The sequence below is a fragment of the Globicephala melas genome, chromosome 4, assembly GCF_963455315.2.
Source record: "Globicephala melas chromosome 4, mGloMel1.2, whole genome shotgun sequence".
Lineage (NCBI taxonomy): Eukaryota > Metazoa > Chordata > Mammalia > Artiodactyla > Delphinidae > Globicephala > Globicephala melas.
In genome coordinates, this window is record NC_083317.1 from 72,234,317 (window position 1) to 72,255,839 (window position 21,523).

Below are 21,523 nucleotides of genomic sequence, written 5' to 3' on the forward strand. Positions count from 1 at the left end.
TCAAGGCAGAATCTTAGAAGGTAGCTGTTTAGTACTTTAGAAAACAAATTTTCCTCATTAGTAAAGTCCCCAAATTGCCAAGTTTGGAGTTTAAATACTGTGTGGTGGTTCAGCAGGTATTTGCTGACCAGAGTGTATTCTGCTAGAATGAGCCCCCCTTCAAGCTCGCTCCCATCATTTTTTGAAGAGCCCTGAGCAGATATGGAATAGGAAAGCAACCAAAGACGTGTAGTCACATTTAAGAGGCATTTTTATTTTTGCCGAATTAAGGGTATTAAGAAGCATATTAAAAATATGGAATATTTCATAAAACATTCAAAATAGTATTATTCCCTGTGTATCAGAACAGTGGACTTTTCCCCCTAATGAATAGTGTTCCATTTTTGGTTCTAAAGAGTTTCTTTCCTTGTATGTCACTATGACAGTGCTGGGCTGACTTGTTTCCCGAAACAGTCCTTCCAGCTGCGATGGGAATGACTTGTTCTGTGGGTCTGTCCTTACTTACTATGAGACTCTGGGTAAGGACCTTCATCTAAGTCTACCTTTATCTGTAAAGGGGCAGTAACATAACATAATTTAAGTCATAGTGCCTTCCACAGTAGGGGCTGAAAAATGAGGCAGCATAGTATATTAGAAAGAACTTGGGACAGAGAAACTTCGATACCAATACCCAGCACTGTCATTTACTAGCTAAGTAATCTTGGCCAAGAGATTCTGCTTAAGCCTTATAGTGCGGCCAGTAATTCTTATCTTCTTTTGAAAAATTAAATGATACTAAAGTGTCTGTTGCATAGTAGTACTAAACAATTAGTACTTTTATTAATTCTATACAATCTAGAAAGGTGCACAAAAGTATCTTCTTACAAAAAATCACTTAACAAGGACATTCAGAAAGCAATGTAATATACATTTTAACACATAAATGGTGTCATTTTATAACCTCTTGATATTTTACAACATTCGACCAGTAAATACTTCAAAATGGTTTATGCTGGGGTCCTGCTATAAGATGATTTCTGAGGCTCTTGAGATCATTTTACAATAGTTTTCTCCTAATCTATTTATGTTTGGAAACAACTTATTATATTAGCATATAACAGCTGTGGTATATATTTCAATGTGTTAACATATTCAATTCCAAAACCTACAGAAGAAATATGATTAGGTTGCCTAATGATTCTTGAATTCAGTTTACAAATCATGTGATGCCCCAAACTGTTCCAAGAAAATGCTAGCTTGTAAAATAATTTTTTCTTTCAGAATACAAGACACATTTAACATACAGATTTTACAATAAAGTTTATTAGCTGTTCTCCTCTTTCTCATAAATGGAATGGATAATGTTGATAATTCTTTACAAACCAGTACTCATTTGTTTAAGAAACTGTAATGAGGAGGTTGTCAAAAACACATATTTAATAAACTCCAAAAAAGCAATGGGAAGCCAAACAGTATTATTAATATAAAAGACCAGAGAAATTGATTTCTGAAATTGTTATCTACTTTTCACTAAAATTTCTTAATTGCTCACCATGAAGATCTGTGCAACTCTACTGCAGAGCAGCTACAAGAGATGAAAGGTGTACAGTCTGAGGGGAAAACACTCATACACATGAGGTTTTTGCCTGTTTGCCTATTAATGAAAGGAGAACTGGAAAGAGGTGGAGACCAAATCCAAACCCAATGACAAGAACAACGGGAACAACACCCAACACCCCCCCAAAAAAAAAAAAAACCCACAAAAAACCAACCAGGAACCATTTGAAAACTTTTATAGAAAAGAGGAGAACATGCCCATGTTTTTATGTATAACCTAATTTCCCTAAGGGCTTCTTTCCACAACCACCATCCTCCTGTTTTCACTTCACACGATTAAGGAAGATAAAGTCCAATCAATTAATATTTAACTTAAAACCAAACCAAGAGAGTAGGTGGCAAAAGAAAAAAAATATATTTTAAATATACATATATATGTTTGTGTGTGTGCAACTATGTAAAGAAAATAATTCCCATAGTTACAGAGTTTAAAGAAAGTTATATATATATTTATATATATATATTTTATTATAACAAAATAGTCAGTTATTGTGGGTAAAATATTCATTAAAATCTGACCCCTAAGAATGCATTTAAAATTTTAGACTATGAATTGGACTCCTTTCCCACTGCCATAATGATTACATCATCACTGTAACGTCTGTTTTGTGTTTATCTCTATGAAATTTTCTCAACCTTATGTGTAAAAGGTAAACTCCCCTAGCACCTAAACATGGCCTCAATTCAGAAAATGTGATGATCATTATGTATGAACTTTTGTAAGACACTATAAATAGTGTTGCACAAGTAGATTAAAAACATTTAGACATTGTTATTCCTAGCAAATCTACTGGGAGGAAAAAAAAAAACTTCAAACAATAAAAGACTTTAAGAAGATATGAATATCCCTTGTGAAATTATTAAAGTTAACTCAGATATTAATTTTGAAATTAAAAAACATATTTTCCTTATTTGTCTGTAATGAAATATTTGCTTTGATAACAGAAGTCAATTGAGAAAAGGACTTGAGAGCTAATATGTTGGCCAAACCATGCTATTAAAGTTAAGCGTGCATTGTTGCTCAAAGTTTACTAAATCATTGATTAAAACCACTTTTCTTTCATTTATATTGAAATTTGGAAAGAATGTATATAAAGCTTCTCTGAAAATCTCTTAAAGTTACTTTCCCTTAAACATTAAGGAATTTTACCACAATTTCCCCGTCTCCCCAAATCCTATTAATAGCTGGTCAGGCCATTCCATCTTCATTTGTGAAAAATGGCCACAAACCAATAGTGAGATACAATAATACAGATGTTACAACTTGAAGGAGACACTAAGATGTCAAAAATAAGTGCAACTGCAGACCATGATGAGTGGGATATGATTCAACATGGAAGAAGTATTGAAGACAGACTCCAGAAGGAAAGGGCAAAGAAGTGTCAGAGAAAATGAGACTGGAAAAGAGAAACAGAGAAAACATCAGTCCTCATAACTTTTCTTTTGCTGGAACCCAGATGTAAGGACCAGACTGTTCTTCTATGATCTGCTTCACTTGGTTGTAAATGTCTTCCAGCGTATCTCCCTGTATAATAGCTGTAATGATAGAAACAAAATCAGAAACCTCCATTAAAATTGTCTATCTTCACCATTACAATTGTTGGTAAGACAGCAGAAGCTATATCTTAGAAATACTCATTCAGGAAGAGATACCATCTATGTATTGTTTGCTTAGAAAGGGCTCATTTCATGAATTTTCTTATTTTTAAAATAGAAAAAAATTTATTTAAAAAATTTATCAGAAAGCAAGATTTGGTGATTTTTTACTTTGTTTTGTGTATTTGGGAAATAGACACTGAAGTAATTAGAGGCAAAAGAGCATTTGTCTGCAACTTACTCTTAAATGTTTCAGCAAAATTATAAATGTGGTAAAATGTTAACATTTGTGGAATACAGGTATATGAGAATTGCTGGTACTATTCTTGTGATTTTTCTGTAAGTCTGAAATTATTAAAAATCCTTAAAAACACACACACACACACACACACACACACACACACACACACGGGTTACAACACCATGACACTTAATGGTACTTAATATGAACACCAAATATAAGCTAATCATTATTTCAAACAAACAATAAACAACAACAAAAACCTATCCAAAGATACCTAAGGAATAATTTAAAGAATAAAATGAATTTGGGAATTGTTACCTATTCTTCTCTTTTTAAACAAATAGTATCTTAAAATAGATCAAAATTTATAAAGAATAAGAGAAAAGTCAGTTTCACTGAAGAAGTCAAGTCTGAATGTTTTCCTCTGTACACGCTATCCTCATCGACAACCTAAGAAACACTAAATTTCAAGATTCCTCATCACTGCGACCTAGATTAGATGAATTATTCTGGAACTTAAGCACTTATTATTACTACTGGTAAATGTGGGCATAGTTCAAAATCCATTTCCATGGGTGAGTTCATATGGCTCCAAAGCAAAATTCTACCATAAAGGGCACTGCTACACATCATGCCAACCTGTGAAATGTTCAGTAAATTCTTGTTCCAGTTTCATGGCTCTCTCAAACGTCTTTCTGGCTTGTTCTTCCGTCAGACGCTTATTCATTTCCCTATACAAATAAATTTGGAAATTAGTAATTACTACATTATAATACTTTTGAAAAAGGATGACAAAGGAGAGAAGATATATAAAATCATGAAAAGTTGAGCTCTGTTGAGAATCTTAATGTCATTAAAAACTACATCCAGTCACGGACTATGTAGCTTTTTACTTGGAATGACAGAAGGGTTTCAACACATTTTTGCATTAGTTCAAGACAGCCAAAAAAACTAAGCATTAATTTGACAGTTTTGACTTCGATGAAAATTTCATATTAAAATATGACTTACAGATCTACTTACCAATTTATAGATAGTAAAGGGGATACATGAACACATTAAATAATACCATGAGAAGGCAATCAGCAAAATATAGTCTGGGGAAAATTGCAGAATAAATGAGTTGGTTTCTTCAACAAATAAACAGAAAAAAGAGAAAGATATGAAGGGAGAATCTGTAGATCAAAAGACTTAACAACCAACTGTCACAAACAGACCTTGTTTGGAACTTGATTCAAACAAATTGAAAAAATTAAACAAAACTTATGAATCAAGAAAACATGAACTGATGATATCAAGGAATTACTGTTTTAGTGTGACATAGTGATTTTTTTTCTTCTTTATGCTTGTTCATATTGCTTGGACCTTCTACAATGTGTACGTATTTTTTTTATACAGCAGGTTCTTATTAGTTATCCATTTTATACATATCAATGTATATATGTTTTAGTGTGACATCACAGTGATGTTTTTTAATAAAGAATTTTATCTTTCAAATATATACAAAGATGTACGGATGATATCATATAATGTCTGCGGTTTGTTTCAAAATAATCTGGAGTGGAGAGGTAAGGAGGTGGGGGGATAGATGAAACGAGATTGGTCACAGTTGATAATTAATGTTACAGCTGGATGATGGATAAATGGAAGTTTGCTCCCAACTTAAGAGGGAAAGCTTTCAATGTTTCATCATCAAATATGATGTTTGCTTTGGTATTTTGTAGACGACCTTCATCAGATTAAGGAAATTCCCTTCTATTCATAGTTTACAAGATATTTTTGTCATGAATAGATGTTAATTTTATCAAATGCTTTTTCTGCATTTATTAAAATGATCATTTTTTTTTAATACTAAAAGCTGGTTTTTTTTTTTGGCTGTGCCGTGCGGCTTGCGGAATCTTAGCTCCTCAACCAGGGACTGAACTTGGGCCATCACAGTGAAAGTCCCAAGTCCTAACCACTGGACTGCCAGGGAATTCCCTGTAAAATCTGTTAATGCGGTACACTACACTGATTTTTTAAAAAATTGAAGTATAGTTGATTTACCATGTTGTTAGTTTCAGGTGTACAGCAAAGTGTTTCTGTTATATACATATCTATTCTTTTCATATATATATATTCTTTTTCAGATTCTCTTCCATTATAAGTTATACAAGATACTGAATATAGTTCCCCGTGCTATATAGTAGGTCCTTGGTGTTTATCCATTTTATGTATAGTAGTGTATATCTGTTAATCCCAAACTCCTACTTCATCCCTCCCCGTCCCCTTTGGTAATCACGTTTGTTTTCTATGTCTGCGAGTCTTACACTACACTGATCTTTAAAAATTACTTTAAAAATTGTGGTAAAATATACACAATATAAAAGTTACCATTTTAGCCATTTTAAAGTATACACTTCAGTGGCATTAGTACCTATGCAAGCATCACCACCATCCATCCCTATAATTCATTTCATCTGGTAAAACCAAAACTCTATACCTATTAAAAATAACTCTGCACTCTTGCCTCCCCCTGGCCCCTGGCAACCATCATTCTTTCTGTCTCTATAATTCTGACTACTCTAGGTGCCTCATATAAGTGGAATCATACAGTATTTGTCTTTTTGTGACTGGCTTACTTCACTTAGCATAATGTCTGCAAGGTTCATCCATGTTGTAACACATTGCAGAATTTCCTTCCTTTGTGTGCATATACTATATTTTGCTTAACCATTCATCTGTCCATGGACATTGAGTTTCTTCCATGTTTCAGCTATTGTGAGTAATGATAACATGAACATGGGTGTACAAATATCTCTTTAAGACCTTGTTTTCAATACTTTTGGGGATATACTCAGAGGTGGAATTGCAGGATCATATAGTAATTATGATTTTTAGTATTTTGAGGAAGTGCCATAACTATTTTTCACAGCCACTGTACCATTTTACATTCCCACCAACAGTGCACAAGAATTCCAGTTTTTCCACATCCTTGGCAGCAATTATTTTCTGTTTTTTTGACAGTAGCCATCCTAATGGGTGTGAGGTGGTATGTCATTGTAGTTTTGATTTGCATTTCCCTAGTGATTAGTGATGATAGGTATCTATTCACGTGCTTATTGGCCATTTGTTTATCTTTTTTGGAGAAATGTCTGTTCAAGTCTTGTGTCCATTTTTGAATCAAGTTTTTTGTTGTTGTTGAGTTTTAGTTTTCTATATATTCTGGATATTAATCTGTTATCAGACATATGACTTACAGATACTTTCTCCCATTCTGTGGGTTGCCTTTTTATTCTGTGGATAGTGTCGTTTGACATAAAAAGTTTTAAAATATTCACAAAGTCTAACCTTCCTTTTTTTCTTTTGTTACCTGTGTCTTTGGTGCCATATCTATGAAATCATTGCCAAATCCAGTGTTACAAAGCTTTCGTCCTGTTTCCTTCTAAGAGTTTTATTTTCTTACATTTAGGTCCTTGATCCATTTTTAGTTGACTTTTGTATGTGGTGTTAGGTAAGGATCCAACTTCATTCTTCTGTATGTGGACATGCAGTTTTCCTAGCACCATTTGTTGAACAGACTGTCCTTTCCTCATTGAATGGTCTTGCATCCTTGTCAAAAATCAACTGACCATTTCTTCCCCCTGGTCTTTTATCTCTGTTTTTATGCCAGTACCACAGCATTTTGATTTCTGTAGTTTGCAATAAAATTTGAAATCAGGAAGTATAAGTCTTCCATTTTTTTGTTCGTTTTTAAAGATTGTTTTCGCTATTTGGGGGTTCCTCAAGATCCTATATGAATTTTAGTATGGATTTTTCTATTTTTGCAAAAATGTCACTGGGATTTTGATAGGCATTGCATTGAATGTGTAGGCCACTTTGGGTGGTACTGACATTTTAACAATATTAAGTGTTCCAATCCATGAACATGGAATGTGTTTCTACTTATTTATATCTTAATTTCTTTCAGCAATGTTCTACAGTTTTTTTTTTTTTTTTTTTTTTTTTGTGGTACGTGGGCCTCTCACTGTTGTGGCCTCTCCCGTTGCGGAGCACAGGCTCCGGACGCGTAGGCTCAGTGGCCATGGCTCACGGGCCCAGCTGCTCCGCGTCATGTGGGATACTCCCAGACCAAACCCGTGTCCCCTGCATCGGCAGGCGGACTCTCAACCACTGCGCCACCAGGGAAGTCCTGTTCTACAGTTTTCATTGTACAAGTCTTTCACCTACTTGGTTAATTCCTAAGTATTTTATTCTTTTTGATGCTATTGTAAATAAAATTGTTTTTGTAACTTCCTTTTGAGACTGTTCATCGTTTATGTACGGAAATGTAACTGATTTTTGTATGTTGACTTTGCATACTTCTACTTTGCTGAATTTATTAGTTCTAATGGCTTTTGTGTGGAGTCTTTATGGTTTTCTACAGATAAGATCATATCATCTGCAAACAGAGATAATTTTGCTTCTTCCTTACCAATTTGGATGGCTTTTATTTTCTTGCTTAATTCCTCTGGATACAACTTCTAGTTCTACATTAAATAGAAGTGGTGAAAGCAGGCATCCTTGCCTTATTCCTGATCTTAGAAGAAAAGCCTTCAGTCTTTCACCATTGAGAATGATGTTTGCTGTCAGTTTTTCATAAATGGCTTTTATTATGTTGAGATAGTTTCCTTCTATTCTTATTTTGTTGAATGTTTTTATCATGAAAGGGTGCTGAATACTGTCAAATGCTTTTTCTACATCAGTTGATGATCATGTGATTTCCCCCTTCATTTTGTGGATGTGGTTTATTACAATGATCCATTTTCATATGTTGAAACATCCTTGCATTCCAGGAATAAAATCCACTTGCTCATGGTGTATAATTCTCTTAATATGTTGGTGAATTGTTTGCTAATATTTTGTTGAGGATTTTTACATCAATGTTAATAAGGGATATTGGTCTACAGTTTTCTTGTGGTTTTTTTTTTTTTTTAAAGAAGATGTTGGGGGTAGGAGTTTATTAATTAATTAATTTATTTTTGCCGTGTTGGGTCTTTGTTTCTGTGCCAGGGTTTTCTCTAGTTGTGGCAAGCGGGGCCACTCTTCATCGCAGTGCGTGGGCCTCTCACTATCGCAGCCTCTCTTGTTGCGGAGCACAGGCTCCAGACGCGCAGGCTCAGTAGTTGTGGCTCATGGGCCTAGTTGCTCTGCGGCATGTGGGATCCTCCCAGACCAGGGCTCAAACCTGTGTCCCCTGCATTAGCAGGCAGATCCTCAACCACTGCGCCACCAGGGAAGCCCTTCTTGTAGTTTCTTTGTATGGCTTTTGTATCAGGGTAATGCTGGTCACACAGAATGAGTTAGGAGGGATTGGCGTTAGTTCTTCTTTTAAATGTTTGTTATAATTCACCAGGGAAGCCATCAGATCCAGAGCATTTCTTTGTTGGGAGTTTCTGACTACTGATTCAATTTTCTTAATATAGGGTGTATAAGTTATATGTATACAAAACTTACTATAGTTACAGGTATATTCAGATTTTCTATTTCTTTGTGATTTAGTCTTGGTAGGTTTTATGTTTCTAGCAATTTGTCCACCTAGGTTACCCATATTTTTGGTGCCCAATTGTTCATAATACTCTCAGAATCCTTTTTATTTCTGTATAATCAGTAGTAATGTCCCTACGTTCATTTCAGAGTTTAGTTTCAGTCTTATTTTGCCTTTGTCTGTCTGCCTAAAGGTTTGTCATTTTTCTTGATCTTTTTGAAGAATCAACTTTTGTGGCCTAACATATGGTCTCCCCTGGCAAATGTCCCATGTGCACTTAAGAACGTGTATTCTGTTATTACTGGCTAGAGTGTTCTGCATATGTCTGTTACGTCTATCTGGTTTATTGTGTTGTTTAAGCCCTCTATTTCCTTATGTATCTTCTGTCTGGTTGTTCTATCCATTATTTTGAGTGGTGTACTGAAGTCTCCAACTATTATTGTAGAGCTGTTTCTCCCTTCAATTGTGTCAGTTTTTCCTTCATATATTTTGATGATCTGTTATTAGGTACATAACTGTTTATGACTGTTATATCTTCTTGCCATACTGAAACTTTAATTAATATACAATGTCCTTCTTGTCATATATAACCTTTTTCAATTTAAAGTCTACTTTGTCTGATATTGGTATAGCTACTCCTGATCTCTTTTGGTTACTATTTGAATAGAATATCTCTTTTACTTTCTCAACTTGTTTGTGTCTTTGGATTGCATGTGTTTTATCCAGTCTGCCCATCTTTGTCTTTTGATTGGACAGTTTAGTCCACTTACATAAATTACTGGAAATAAGGACTTCCGTATGTGGTAATTCACTTCTCTCTTGCTGCTTTCAAAATTCTGTCTCTGTCTCTTGATAGTTTGATTAAAATGTGTTTCAATGTGGGTCTCTTTGACTTCATTTTATTTAAAGATTGTTGAGCTTTTTGGATGTTTATATTCATGTCTCTCATCAAGTTTGGGACGATTTCAGCCATTATTTTTTCAAATATTCTCTCTGCCTTTTCTCTCTTTCTTCTAATACTGGGACTCCCAGATGCATATGTTCTTCCGATTGATGGTATCTCACAGGTTCCTTAGGATCTGTTCACTTTTCTTCAGTCTTTTCTCTTTCTGTTCATAGCCTTGATAATTTCCATTCTTCAAGTTTGACGAATCTTTGTTCCTGCCTGCTCAAATCTGTGTTTGAATCCCTGTTTGAATGAAATTTTCATTCAAAAATTTGAATGAAAATTTTCATTTCAGTTTTTGTACTTTTCAGCTCCAGAATTTCCTTTTGGTGTCTTACCTCTTTATTGATGTTTCCATTTGGTTCACACATTGTTTCCTTGACTTTTTCCCACATCTTCTTTGAGTTTGCTGAGAAACTTTAAGACAGCTGTCTTAAAGTCTTTGCCTAGTATATCTGCCATTAGGTCTTTTTCAGGGACAGTTTCTATTGATTTATTTTTTTCCCTTTGAATAGGTCATACTTTCTTCTTTCTTTGTATGCCTTATAAATTTCTGTTGAATACTGGACATTGGAATCTTATAATGTGATAATGCTAGAGGTAAAATTCTCTTTCCTTTAGGGTTTTTTGTTTGTTTTAAATTGTTATAGGATGTCTCCATGCCAGGGATTAGCCTGAGGTATACACGTAAGGTCTTCTCAGATCTTTTCTGAGCCTGTGCCTTTCCCTGGGCATGTGTGTTGACTTTCTGAATACTCCTGTATATGTGAACGTCCTAGTCTGACTCCCAAATGGGAAAAAGAAAACGTGAAAGAGGGGGAAAAAAGGCACCAGCCCCTTAACTCTCTAGAAGTCACTTCAGCCTGAGAGGTGGGGCCCTGCAACAGTGGCAGTGGGGTTTGCAACAATGGCTTCCTGCTTCTGTGTCTGCACCTCCACAATTAGAAGCAGGAATCAGCTATCTGAGCACAGATTCCCCAGTGTTTGGAGGACAAGGTCCTTATTCCCCACCTTGGCTCCACAAACTTTATGTAAGCTGTTCAAGGAATGAGTGCATGGCTACCTGCTAGGGGGCTGAAGGTGGGGAAATGGGTAGTTGCTACCATGGTAAGAGGTGAAATAAATCAAATTTGACAGTTCAAACCATCCCCTAGAAGCTGCAAGCCTTCAATGAATTCCTGAGTTCCAAAATACAGTTGACCCTTGAACAATGTCAGGGTTAGGGGTGCCAACCAACCCTCCATGCAGTTGAAAATCCATGTATAACTCAACAGTCGGCCCTCCATATGCTTGGTTCCTCTGTATCCATGGTTCCGCATCCACAATCAACCGCAGACTGAGTAGTACTGAAATATTTACTACTGAAAAAAATCCATGTTTAAGTAGACCCATGCAGTTCAAACCTGTGATGTTCAAGGGTCAACATCAGACAGATTCTGCAAGTCCAACTGTTGTCTAGGTGGGGAGATAGATTCCTGGTGCTTCCTACTCCATCTTCTCTCTAGCTCTATCACTGATTAATCTTAAATGTTAACCTAGCCTTGCATTCCTTAAATAAACCCAACTTGGCTGTTGTATTTTATCTTATTAAAAAAATTGTTGGATTCAAATTGCTCATATTTTGGTAAGGATTTCTGTATCTATAGTCATGGTAAGACTGGTCTGTCACTTTCATTTCCTGTGAAATCTTTCACAGGTTTTGGTATTAAATTAATGCCCATAAAATTAGTTGAAGAATCTTTATAAGACTGGTATTATTTCTTAGCTTTTGATAGAATTCAGTAAGTCCTTTTGGCTCTTTTATTTGTGGGAAGGCTTTTCATAACAAAGTCAAGTTCTTTAGGAGTACAGGTCTAGATTTTCTATTTCTTTTTTTCCTTTTCTATTTCTTCAGATTTTTTTAAAGCATAACTTTCAAACATAGAACAGAAATATCATAAATATATATCTTGATGAGTTTGCAGCAACTTACGCTTACCTGTATATCTGGTACCTAGACTGAGATAGAGAACATTACATCAGCACCTAAGTATCTGGGTGTCTTCACTCCAGTCACCAACCTACTCTCAAAGAGTAACCTCTATTTGATTTCTATAAGCAATGATTAAATTTGGGATCATGGAGTATATATACTTTTAGGTCTGAATTTTTTTTACTCAAATTATGTTTGTGAGATTCTTCTATCTATACTTTTGTGTGTAGTTGGAGATTGCTCATTTTCATTACTGTAAAATATTTCATTTTGTGTGAATATGTCATATTTATGTAGGCTTTGATGGGTATTTGGATAGTTTCAAGTTCTTAGTTATTTAGTATAGTATTTCCAACTAATCTAGTACATTTCTTTGGTAAACATACGTAAAATTTCTGTTGAGAATATACCTAGGAATGAGACTTTTGGGTCCTAAGTTATGTGTATGTTCAGCTTTAGGAGATACTGTAAACAAGTTTACCAATGTGGATGTACCAATTTACACTCCTATCAGTGTTATGAGCTTCAGTTTTTCCACATCCTTGCCAACATTTGGTATTTTTTCATTTTAGCTATTTTAGTATAACATATGACCTTGTGGTTTTAACTTGCATTTCCATGATTAAGCATTATCTAAAATGTTTATTAACTATTTGGATCCTCTTGTGAAGTGTCTAGGTCCTTTGCTCATTTTTCTACTGGGTTGCCTGTGTTAACATTTTTAATGTCCACTGGATGTTTAGTGATATTCCCATTTTCATTCTTGATGTTATTTATGCCTTTAAAATTTTCTTTCCTTGATATTTCTTATTAATAGTTTTTTCAAAGAAAACATTTTTGATTTGTTAATCCTCTCTACCATATGTTTGTTTTCTAGGCTACTACATCCTCCAAATTTATTTACTTGACAATTTTGTTACCATTGAGTTCAAAACATTTATTAACTTATGGAGTGACTTATTCTTTGATCCACAGAATTTCAAAATATTTGGGGATTTTCCAGTGATCTTTTAATTATTCATTTCTACTCTAATTTCATCATGCTCAGAGATATTTTTTAATCATTTGAAATCTGTGGCTTAGCATATAATTAGTTTTGGTAATTATTTTAAGTGCACTTGAAATCAAGCTGTAACTTTTGCAGATGTTGAGTGCAGTGGTCTATGTATGTCAGTTAGGTAAAGTTTCTAATTTGTGTTGTTGTATATCCTTATTTATTTTTTTATTTGTCTGTTTTCTTATTCTATTACTTTGTGATTCTTTTGTTACGTTCGCCCACTATGACTGTAGAATTATTATTTTTCCTATATAGCTGTTAATTTGTGCTTTAGATATTTTGAGACTGTGCTACTAAAAGTGCAAAACAAATGTATAAATATATCTTCGTAATGGAGTGAACCTTTAACTTATATGAATGTTCCTCTTTATCTCTAGTAATACTTCTTACCTTAGAGTATACTTTGAAAGTAGTATAAACCAGCTGAATTTATTTACTGTTTGTATGGTATATCCCTTTTTTCTATTCTCTTTCAGCCCTTCCATAGACTAATAATTAAGGTATGTCTTATGAAAGCAACATATAATTGATGGGTTTTATAGCACACTATCCCAAAATATGGTACATTGGCTTGAAGGAATTTGAAAAATGACAGGTACAGGAAGGACTCTCTGACCTTCCCCTGAAGCAGGTCAGTAAGACCCTCCTGTGAGAGGTGACCTCCCTATACCTGAAGAAAAGGACCATCCTTATCTCTGATGATGGAGGGAAGCTGAGAAGAATTTGAATGAACAAGCCTTACTAATTTTCCATTAGTTTACTACCCTTAAGTCATATCGTCTGGTCCTATCACATTTTCCCATCACTCTCCCCTTATCTAACCTAGTATAAAAATGTTCAGGTTTAACCATTTCTTTGGGTTTTCATTTTCTTATGAAGGGTCCTATGTCATGTAAAACTTAAATAAATTTGCATGCTTTTCTCTTGTTCATCTGTCTTTTGTTACAGAGGCCCAGCTGAGAACCTGGAGGAATAGAAGGTAAAGATTCTTTTCCTTTTCTACAAAAGCAACATATAGTTATTTATTTCTCATTCCCCTATTCTGCCAATTTTTGTATTTTAATTGGACCATTTAGTCTAGAATTTAATTAATGAAACATTTGGGTTAATTTATACTATCTTACTATCTGTATCCTTTTGCCCCACCTATACTATGTTTCTATTTGCTCATTCCTCTCTTCTTTTAATATTTATTTAAATTCTATTTTTTGTCCTCTATTAGGTAAATATTTATGCATTATTTTATTCTCTTAATGGTTACCCAGAGCTGCACTGCCCAATTAAGTAGGTACTGGACACATGTGACTATTTAAACTTAAAAATTCTAACATATGTTACTTTATACTTTAGTATATTAACGTTGATGATTATGATAGTTAATATCGAGTGCTTATTTAATCCTCACAACAACCCTCTGAGTGGATATACTATTATTACCTGCATTTTACAGATAAAGGAATTGAGATGCAAGAAGGGTAAGTAAATTACCCAATCTAATAAGTAACAGAGACTGGATTTGTACTTAGAGGCTGTGCCTTAGGCACTTACACTTACATGATATTTTCCATGGATTTGGGTTTAATAAAAATGGAGATTGGGTAAAGTTGTGCAATCTGTAATCTCTTTATGGCATTTCCAGACACATCGAGGATACAGTGTTTGCCCTAAAACAGAGGGAATAGGGAAGAAAAACAAGTGAACCAAGTATTTTCAACTATATCAAAGGTATATTTCCTACAAGTACAAAATTGAATTATGATGTTTGGATCCTGTTCACTTTAAGCAAACTTGTCATTTCTGTTATGAAGACAATGAATAATGACTATGGATAACTGGTTTTCCATTCTCAAATATTACATTTAAAAAGGAATGAAAATACAGTTCCCTTACTCCTAGCTTTCACAGATCAGTAATCTCTCAAAACGGCAACCAATATGGGGTTCCTATCTTTTACTTCGCTGAGAAAGGGCACTAAAAAATACCCTAAGCTACCATCTTACCACAACCATCATTTCATAAAAGAATATATGATCAGGGCTTCCCTGGTGGCGCAGTGGTTGAGAGTCCGCCTGCCGATGCAGGGGACAAGGGTTCGTGCCCCCGTCTGGGAAGATCCCACATGCCGCGGAGTGGCTGGGCCTGTGAGCCATGGCCGCTGAGCCTGCACGTCCAGAGCCTGTGCTCTGCAACGGGAGAGGCCACAACAGTGAGAGGCCCGTGTACCGCAAAAACACACAAAAAAAACAAATAAAAAAACAAACAAAAAAATAATATATGATCAAACAAGAATGTAAAAGTGTAGGATAAAGGCGAATCTTTAAAACTGAATAAATTTAAATTTATAAAACCTCACTACCACTCTCTGTTCTATTTTTCACCTTACTGGTGACCAGTAAAAACTTTATCACAAACTGAAGCATTTGGAAACCCCAATTCTGAATTTAAGACGCTTTCCTGACATGCTTAAATTCACTGCCAAAGGCCATTAAGCTTTTTAGTAAAGATGAGCATTTCCATGTTAAATAGGGTAGTACTTCTAATTTATCAAACAGATTTTATTATAACTTTTAAAGTCAAGTCTACCCCATAATGCGTCTTGTAATCTAAGGGCTTGAATCCACCCGAATGAATGATAATTTCAACTCAGTAGGACTATTTAAAATAAAAAAAATAATATTTTATGAATATTTCAAACACATAGAAGGTAAATAACATATATACATGTACCCACCACCTCCTTTTAGTAGATATTACTATTTTACCTGATTGCTTAGAAATTTTAAAAAACTTTACATTGAAACATTAACATTCTATCTTGTTTGCTTTATTTTACCTCCCTGTATATATATGTACACAATAGTTTAACAGTAAATTGCAAACATAAAACTTCTTTACCCCTTATTTCCTAAACACAATGACATCTCTTAAATAACCACAGTATAATTTCAGTTGGTCATCTAGTATCCTTTACTGCAAAAGGAAAAAAAGTATTCTTGCTCTAGGGTCCAATCCAGGACCACACATTGCATTTAGTTGTATTGTCTCTTTAGCCTCTGTCAATCTGGCACAGTTCTTTAGTCTTTGTCTTTCATGATCTTGATATTTTTCAAGAGTACAGAACATTTTTTTTCATAGAATATGCCTCAACCTGGGTTTGCCTGAAGTTTCCCATCAGATGGCAGGATACACATTTTTGGTAGGAATACCACAGAAGTGATATTGCATCCTTCTCAGTCCATCATATCAGGAAGCATAAGATGTCTACTAGTGATGTTAATTTTGATCACTTTTTAAAGGTTTTTGTCTGCCAGGTTTAGATTACTATTTTCCTTTTGTAGCTGATAAGTATTTGGGGCAAGGATATGTTGAAACTATGTAAATATCCTGTTTCTCATCAGGTATTGATTCACTCATTAATTTTAGCATACACTGATGATTCTTGCCTGAAACAATTATTATCATGGTGGTTGTCAAGAGAGCTCTCCTAATTCCATCATTCCTTCTAACCTTATTAGTAGACATTCTAATAATGTAAGGTAAATCTTTCCCTTCTATCTACTTATTTATTCATTCATATATTTATTTATACCATTATACCATTATGGACTCTTGGATTCTTGTTCTCTGTTATAATCAGTTATTATCATTTATTTTAATATTCCAATTATGCCAGACTTGGCCACTGTGGGGCCTTACAGGTTGGTTTCAGTGTCTTTTTGACATATTTGTATCATTCTTTAAGCACTTCCTTAGTTTTCTGACAGAGCAAAATGTTCTAGGCTCATCTTGTACTTTCCCAGTGGAATCAGCCGTTATTCTAATGAGTTCTGGACCTTTTTAATGGAGAATAGTATTTAGAAGCCAAGATCTAGACACTAGATATTCTCATTGTTTATTGACGAGTCATCATTTTTAGGCCTCCTTTGTGGACAGAGCAAGAAAACATATATACACATTTATATTTCTATATCTGTATTAAGATGCATGGGTTTATATTCATATCTCTAATTCCAATCCAATTACCACAGAGTTTATTCTACCCTCTCCCCTTTCCATATTTCTAAAATCCCTTCTTTGACAGTGAGAAATCTAGCTCCCATCAATTGTCAATATATTAATTTATTTGCTCAACTCTAAAATATACCTTAAAGTAGTTTCAGATCTATTAACCCATACCACTCTAATTAGAGTTCAATATTTGTTCATAGGCTTTCTGTCTTTAGCCTGTCTTCAAGGATTATTGGGATTAAGACTTCTCCCCTCCCTTCCTCTCTTCAATGAAGTTATTTGAAAATTAATTTAAAAATAACTATTTGAAACAGTTAGACTAGGTTTAGTCTGCTTATATATCATTCTGCTTTCCCCTCATCTTCTCTTTTTGTTTTTTTAATATACAAAATGTTAACACAGTTCTAAAGTCAAAATTATACAAAAAGGTATACTTGGAGAAATGCTGCACCTCCATCCCTTCTACCTCAATCTCAATCTCCCATCCTTTCCACTCCTCCCTCGTAGGTAACTGATCTCAGGTTTATCATTTTTATATCTTATTTTTGTGTGAATTGTGTATTTATTTCTTTTGTCCATTTTCTAATAGATTCTGGTCTCTATTCGCTCAATTTTTAAGAGTTTTTAATATTCGGGAATATCAGCCCTTTTCTCGAAGATTTTTTGTCAGTTGTTTTTTGACATTGGTAATGGTGTTTTCTCTTAGTTTTAGGAAAAGTTTTTTTGTCAAGCAAAAGTCTTTTTGTTTTCATGTGTTCAGAAGTTGTCAGTCTTTTACTGCATCTGAATTTTGATTCATGGTTAAAAAAACTTCCCTATGCCCAGGTTATATTTTCTTCTGTCAATTGTGTATGGTGTGAATTTTTGTGTATGGTGTGAAGTATGGTTCTTTTATTTATTTATTTGGTTGCACTGGGTCTTAGGTGCAGCACCTGGGCTCCTTAGTTGTGGCATGCGAACTCTTAGTTGCGGCATGCATGTGGGATCTAGTTCCCTGACCAGGGATTGAACCCAGATCTCCTGCATTGGGAGCATGGAGTCTTACCCACTGTGCCATCAGGGAAGTCCCCCAGAAGTATGGTTCTAATTTACCTTTTCTCCAGTTGTTCCAGCACTATTTACTTAAAAGCCCATTATTAAAAGCCCCTGTGATATGAGATTGCACCTTTGTCATATATTATATTTTCATATGAATTTGGGTCTTCCTGGATTCTCTTTTCTATTCTACTCGTCTTTTTGTCCTATTCATGGGTCATTAACACACTGTTTTAATTAAGAAGTCTTAATAGTATTCTTTAATATCTGGTAGGGCTGGAATCTCTTGCAGCTTTTCTTTTTGTGTGGTCCTGGCTTCTCTTATGAACTTCAATTCGTCTAACCCCATAAAAAAGCTGGTAGTTATTTTTACCGGGATTGTGCTCATATATAAATCAGCTTAGACAGAACTGGCAGCTTTACAATGTTGAATTGTCATAGCTAAGAACAAGGGATGTCTTTACATTTGATCAAGTCTAATATTCTGTCTTTCAGGAGTGTTTTACAGATTTCTTCATGTAAGTCTGCATATTTCTCATTAAGTCTACTAAGTATTTTACATGCTATTTCTTACATTATAAATGGGGTTTTCTCTATAATAATCTTCTGATTACTGTTCATGTAAAAGAAAGCTATTAATTTCTGCATATTAATTTTATATGCTACCTTACTCTAGCTTTTTGTCTTTGATTTTATAAGTCTTTAATTTTATAATAAATTTATATTTTACAAAATAAATTTTATAATAAATTTTGTACGGTTTCTAGGTTACTATATTATCTGAAAACAGAGATAGTTTTATTTCTTTTCCAATTCTTATGCCTCTGATTGATTTGTATTGTATAATAGCATTGGCTAGTACCTTGAGTAGTAGTAGAGATAATGGACATCCTTGCCTTGCTCCTATCATAATGGCACTGCCTCAATGTTTCTCCCATTAAGGATTTCGATCTGTCCCTCTCAATCTTTTTCTTTTTTCTCTTTAAAAAAATAACAACAATCTCTGTATTTTTGAGATTTCCCCCTCCCAGTAGAGGTACTGGATTTTACCAAATGCTTTTCAGGCATCTGTGAATATATGATTTTTCTCTTTAGATCTGTTAACGTGGTAGATTACATTAATGGATTTCCTAATATTGAGCTGACTTTAAATACCTTTAATCCCATTTGGTCATGGTATATCATTTTTGCAATGTGGTACTGGATTCTGTTTATTAAAATATTTAACACTTTTGTATTAATATTTATCAGTGATACTGATCTATAATTTTCACTGTCTTCATCAGGTTTAGATATCAATATTAGACTTGCTTCATAAAAAGAATGCTCTTGAACAGTACTTATGGAGCTTTAGGATGATCTAACCTTTCAAGATTTATTAGAATTCCCCCATGAAGTCATCTGGGCCTGATGTTTTTTGTGGCATAGTTTCTTGATAACTTGCTCTATTTCTTCTAAAGATTTCTTCTTCTATAGAAATCTTTCCATCTCTAATAGGTCAATTTTGGTAAACTGTATTTTTCTAGGAAATTATCCATCTCAACCAAGTTTAAAATTTTATTTATATAAAGATATGCAATACAGTCTTTTATGATTTCATAATATTTCAATGGTTATGCCCTCTTGTCATTTCCTGTGTCTAGTGTTTGTGATTTTCCCCTTAAAAAAAATCAGGTTAGCTAGTAGTTTGTCTATTGTGTTATTTCTTTCTAGATCTTCTGCTTTTCTATTCTCCACCTTAATTTCTTACAAAAATCCATTTTATTATTTTTATTATAAAGAATATGTATGCAAGTGACAAAAATCTTAAGTAGTTCAGAAAGCATATAATGTTAAAGATACAAGTTCTGTTTTCCCCCAAAGCACTAGGAGGAATGTCAGTTAAAAGAAAAAAAGGCTTCGTTAAGGCATAACTGATATACAATAAACTGCAGATATTGAAAGTATACAATTTGGTTAAGTTTTGACAATGTGTATATACCTTGAAATCATCACCATAATCAAAATAATAAATGTATCAGTCACTCCCCAGTTTCATGCCTCTTTGTAACCTCTCCTTCCTGTCCTTCTCCAAGCAACCACTAGTCTGCTTTTTGTTACTATAGATTTGTATGAAATTTCTAAAACTTTATATAAGTACAGTTATTCAGTATGTAGTTTACTGTCTGGCTCCTTTCACTTAGCATAACTACTTTGGGATTCATCCATGTTGTTGTGTAACATCAACAATTTATTACTTTTTATTGCTGAGTAGTAGTCCATTACATGAATATACCACACTTTGTTTATCCATTCACCAGATGAGGGACATCTGGGTTATTTCCAGTTTTTGCCCATTATAAATAAAGCTGTTACAAATATTCATGTTAAGTCTCTGTATGGACATATGATTTCTTTCCTCCTATCTCTGTCAAAACTTGGTAATGGTCAGTTTAAAAAAACTTAGCCATTCCAATGGGTATGTAGTGGCTCTTCATTAAGGTTTCAATCTGCATTTACCTAATGAATGACTGTGTTGAGTATCTTTTCACGTGTTTATTGGCCATTTTTATATCTTCCTTCGAGAAATGTCTTTTCAAATCCTTTGTTCATTTAAAAATAGGGTTGTCTTTATTATTGTGATGAAAGAGTTCTCTACATATTCTAGATACAAATCTTTTATGAAATATATGATGTGAAAATATTTTCTCCTAGTATATGGCTTGTCTTTTTATTCACCTAACAGTGCTTTTTTCTTTTTCCCCCAAGAGCAGAAGTTTTAATCTTGATGAAGTCCAATTTATCATTTTTTTCTTTTATAGATCGTGCTTTTGGTATATTATCTTAGGAATCACTGCCAAACCCAAAGTCATGAAGATTTTTCCTATGTTTATAGTTCTAGGATTCAGATTTAGGATCTATTTTGAGTTAATTTCTGTGTATGGTATGAGGCGTGGCTAGTCAACGTGGCTTGTTCCATCACCATTTGTTGAAAGAATATCCCTTTCTCCACTGAATTGCCTTTGCACCTTTGACCACAGCTGTCCATATACATGTGGGTCCATTTAAGGATTCTCTAGTATGTTACATTGATCTACCTTTTTTTTTTTTTTTTGCGGTACGTGGGCCTCTCACCATTGTGGCCTCTCCCGCTGCGGAGCAGAGGCTCCGGACGCGCAGGCTCAGCGGCCATGGCTCATGAGCCCAGCCACTCCGCGGCATGTGGGATCCTCCCAGACCAGGGCACGAACCCTGTGAACCGCAACGAAGTAGTAGTGTCCCCTGCATCGGCAGGCGGACTCTCAACCACTGTGCCACCAGGGAAGCCCTGATCTACCTATCTTCATGCCAATATCTTTATGCATACCATCTTGATTAACTGTATTTTTATAAATTTCAAAATGAAGTAGTGTGAGTCCTTCAGCTTCGTTCTTTTTCAAAGTTGTTTTGGCTATTTTAGATCTTTTGCATTTCCATATGAACTTTAGTATTATTATCATGTCCATTTCCACAAAAAGAGCTCCTGGGATTTTTGATTGGCGTTGTACTGAGCCTAAAGTGCAAGTGAACAAAACTGATATCTA

At 34.4% G+C, this 21,523-nt stretch overlaps 1 protein-coding gene across 30 annotated transcripts in view; it reads right to left on the reverse strand.

Moving 5' to 3' along the window:
• Nucleotides 1-782: 782 nt before the first annotated feature.
• Nucleotides 783-21,523, reverse strand: part of DLG1 (discs large MAGUK scaffold protein 1) — a 285,801-nt gene continuing 265,060 nt past the window's right edge. For all 30 annotated transcript variants that reach the window (XM_060298239.2, XM_060298240.1, XM_060298250.1 and 27 more), the window contains 3 exons: nt 14,472-14,581; nt 4,076-4,167; nt 783-3,132 (listed from right to left, as the gene is read on the reverse strand). In XM_060298239.2, coding sequence (XP_060154222.1) covers nt 3,026-3,132; nt 4,076-4,167; nt 14,472-14,581 — 309 coding nt within the window. In that variant the 3' untranslated portion in view covers nt 783-3,025. The remainder of the gene's footprint in view (nt 3,133-4,075; nt 4,168-14,471; nt 14,582-21,523) is intronic.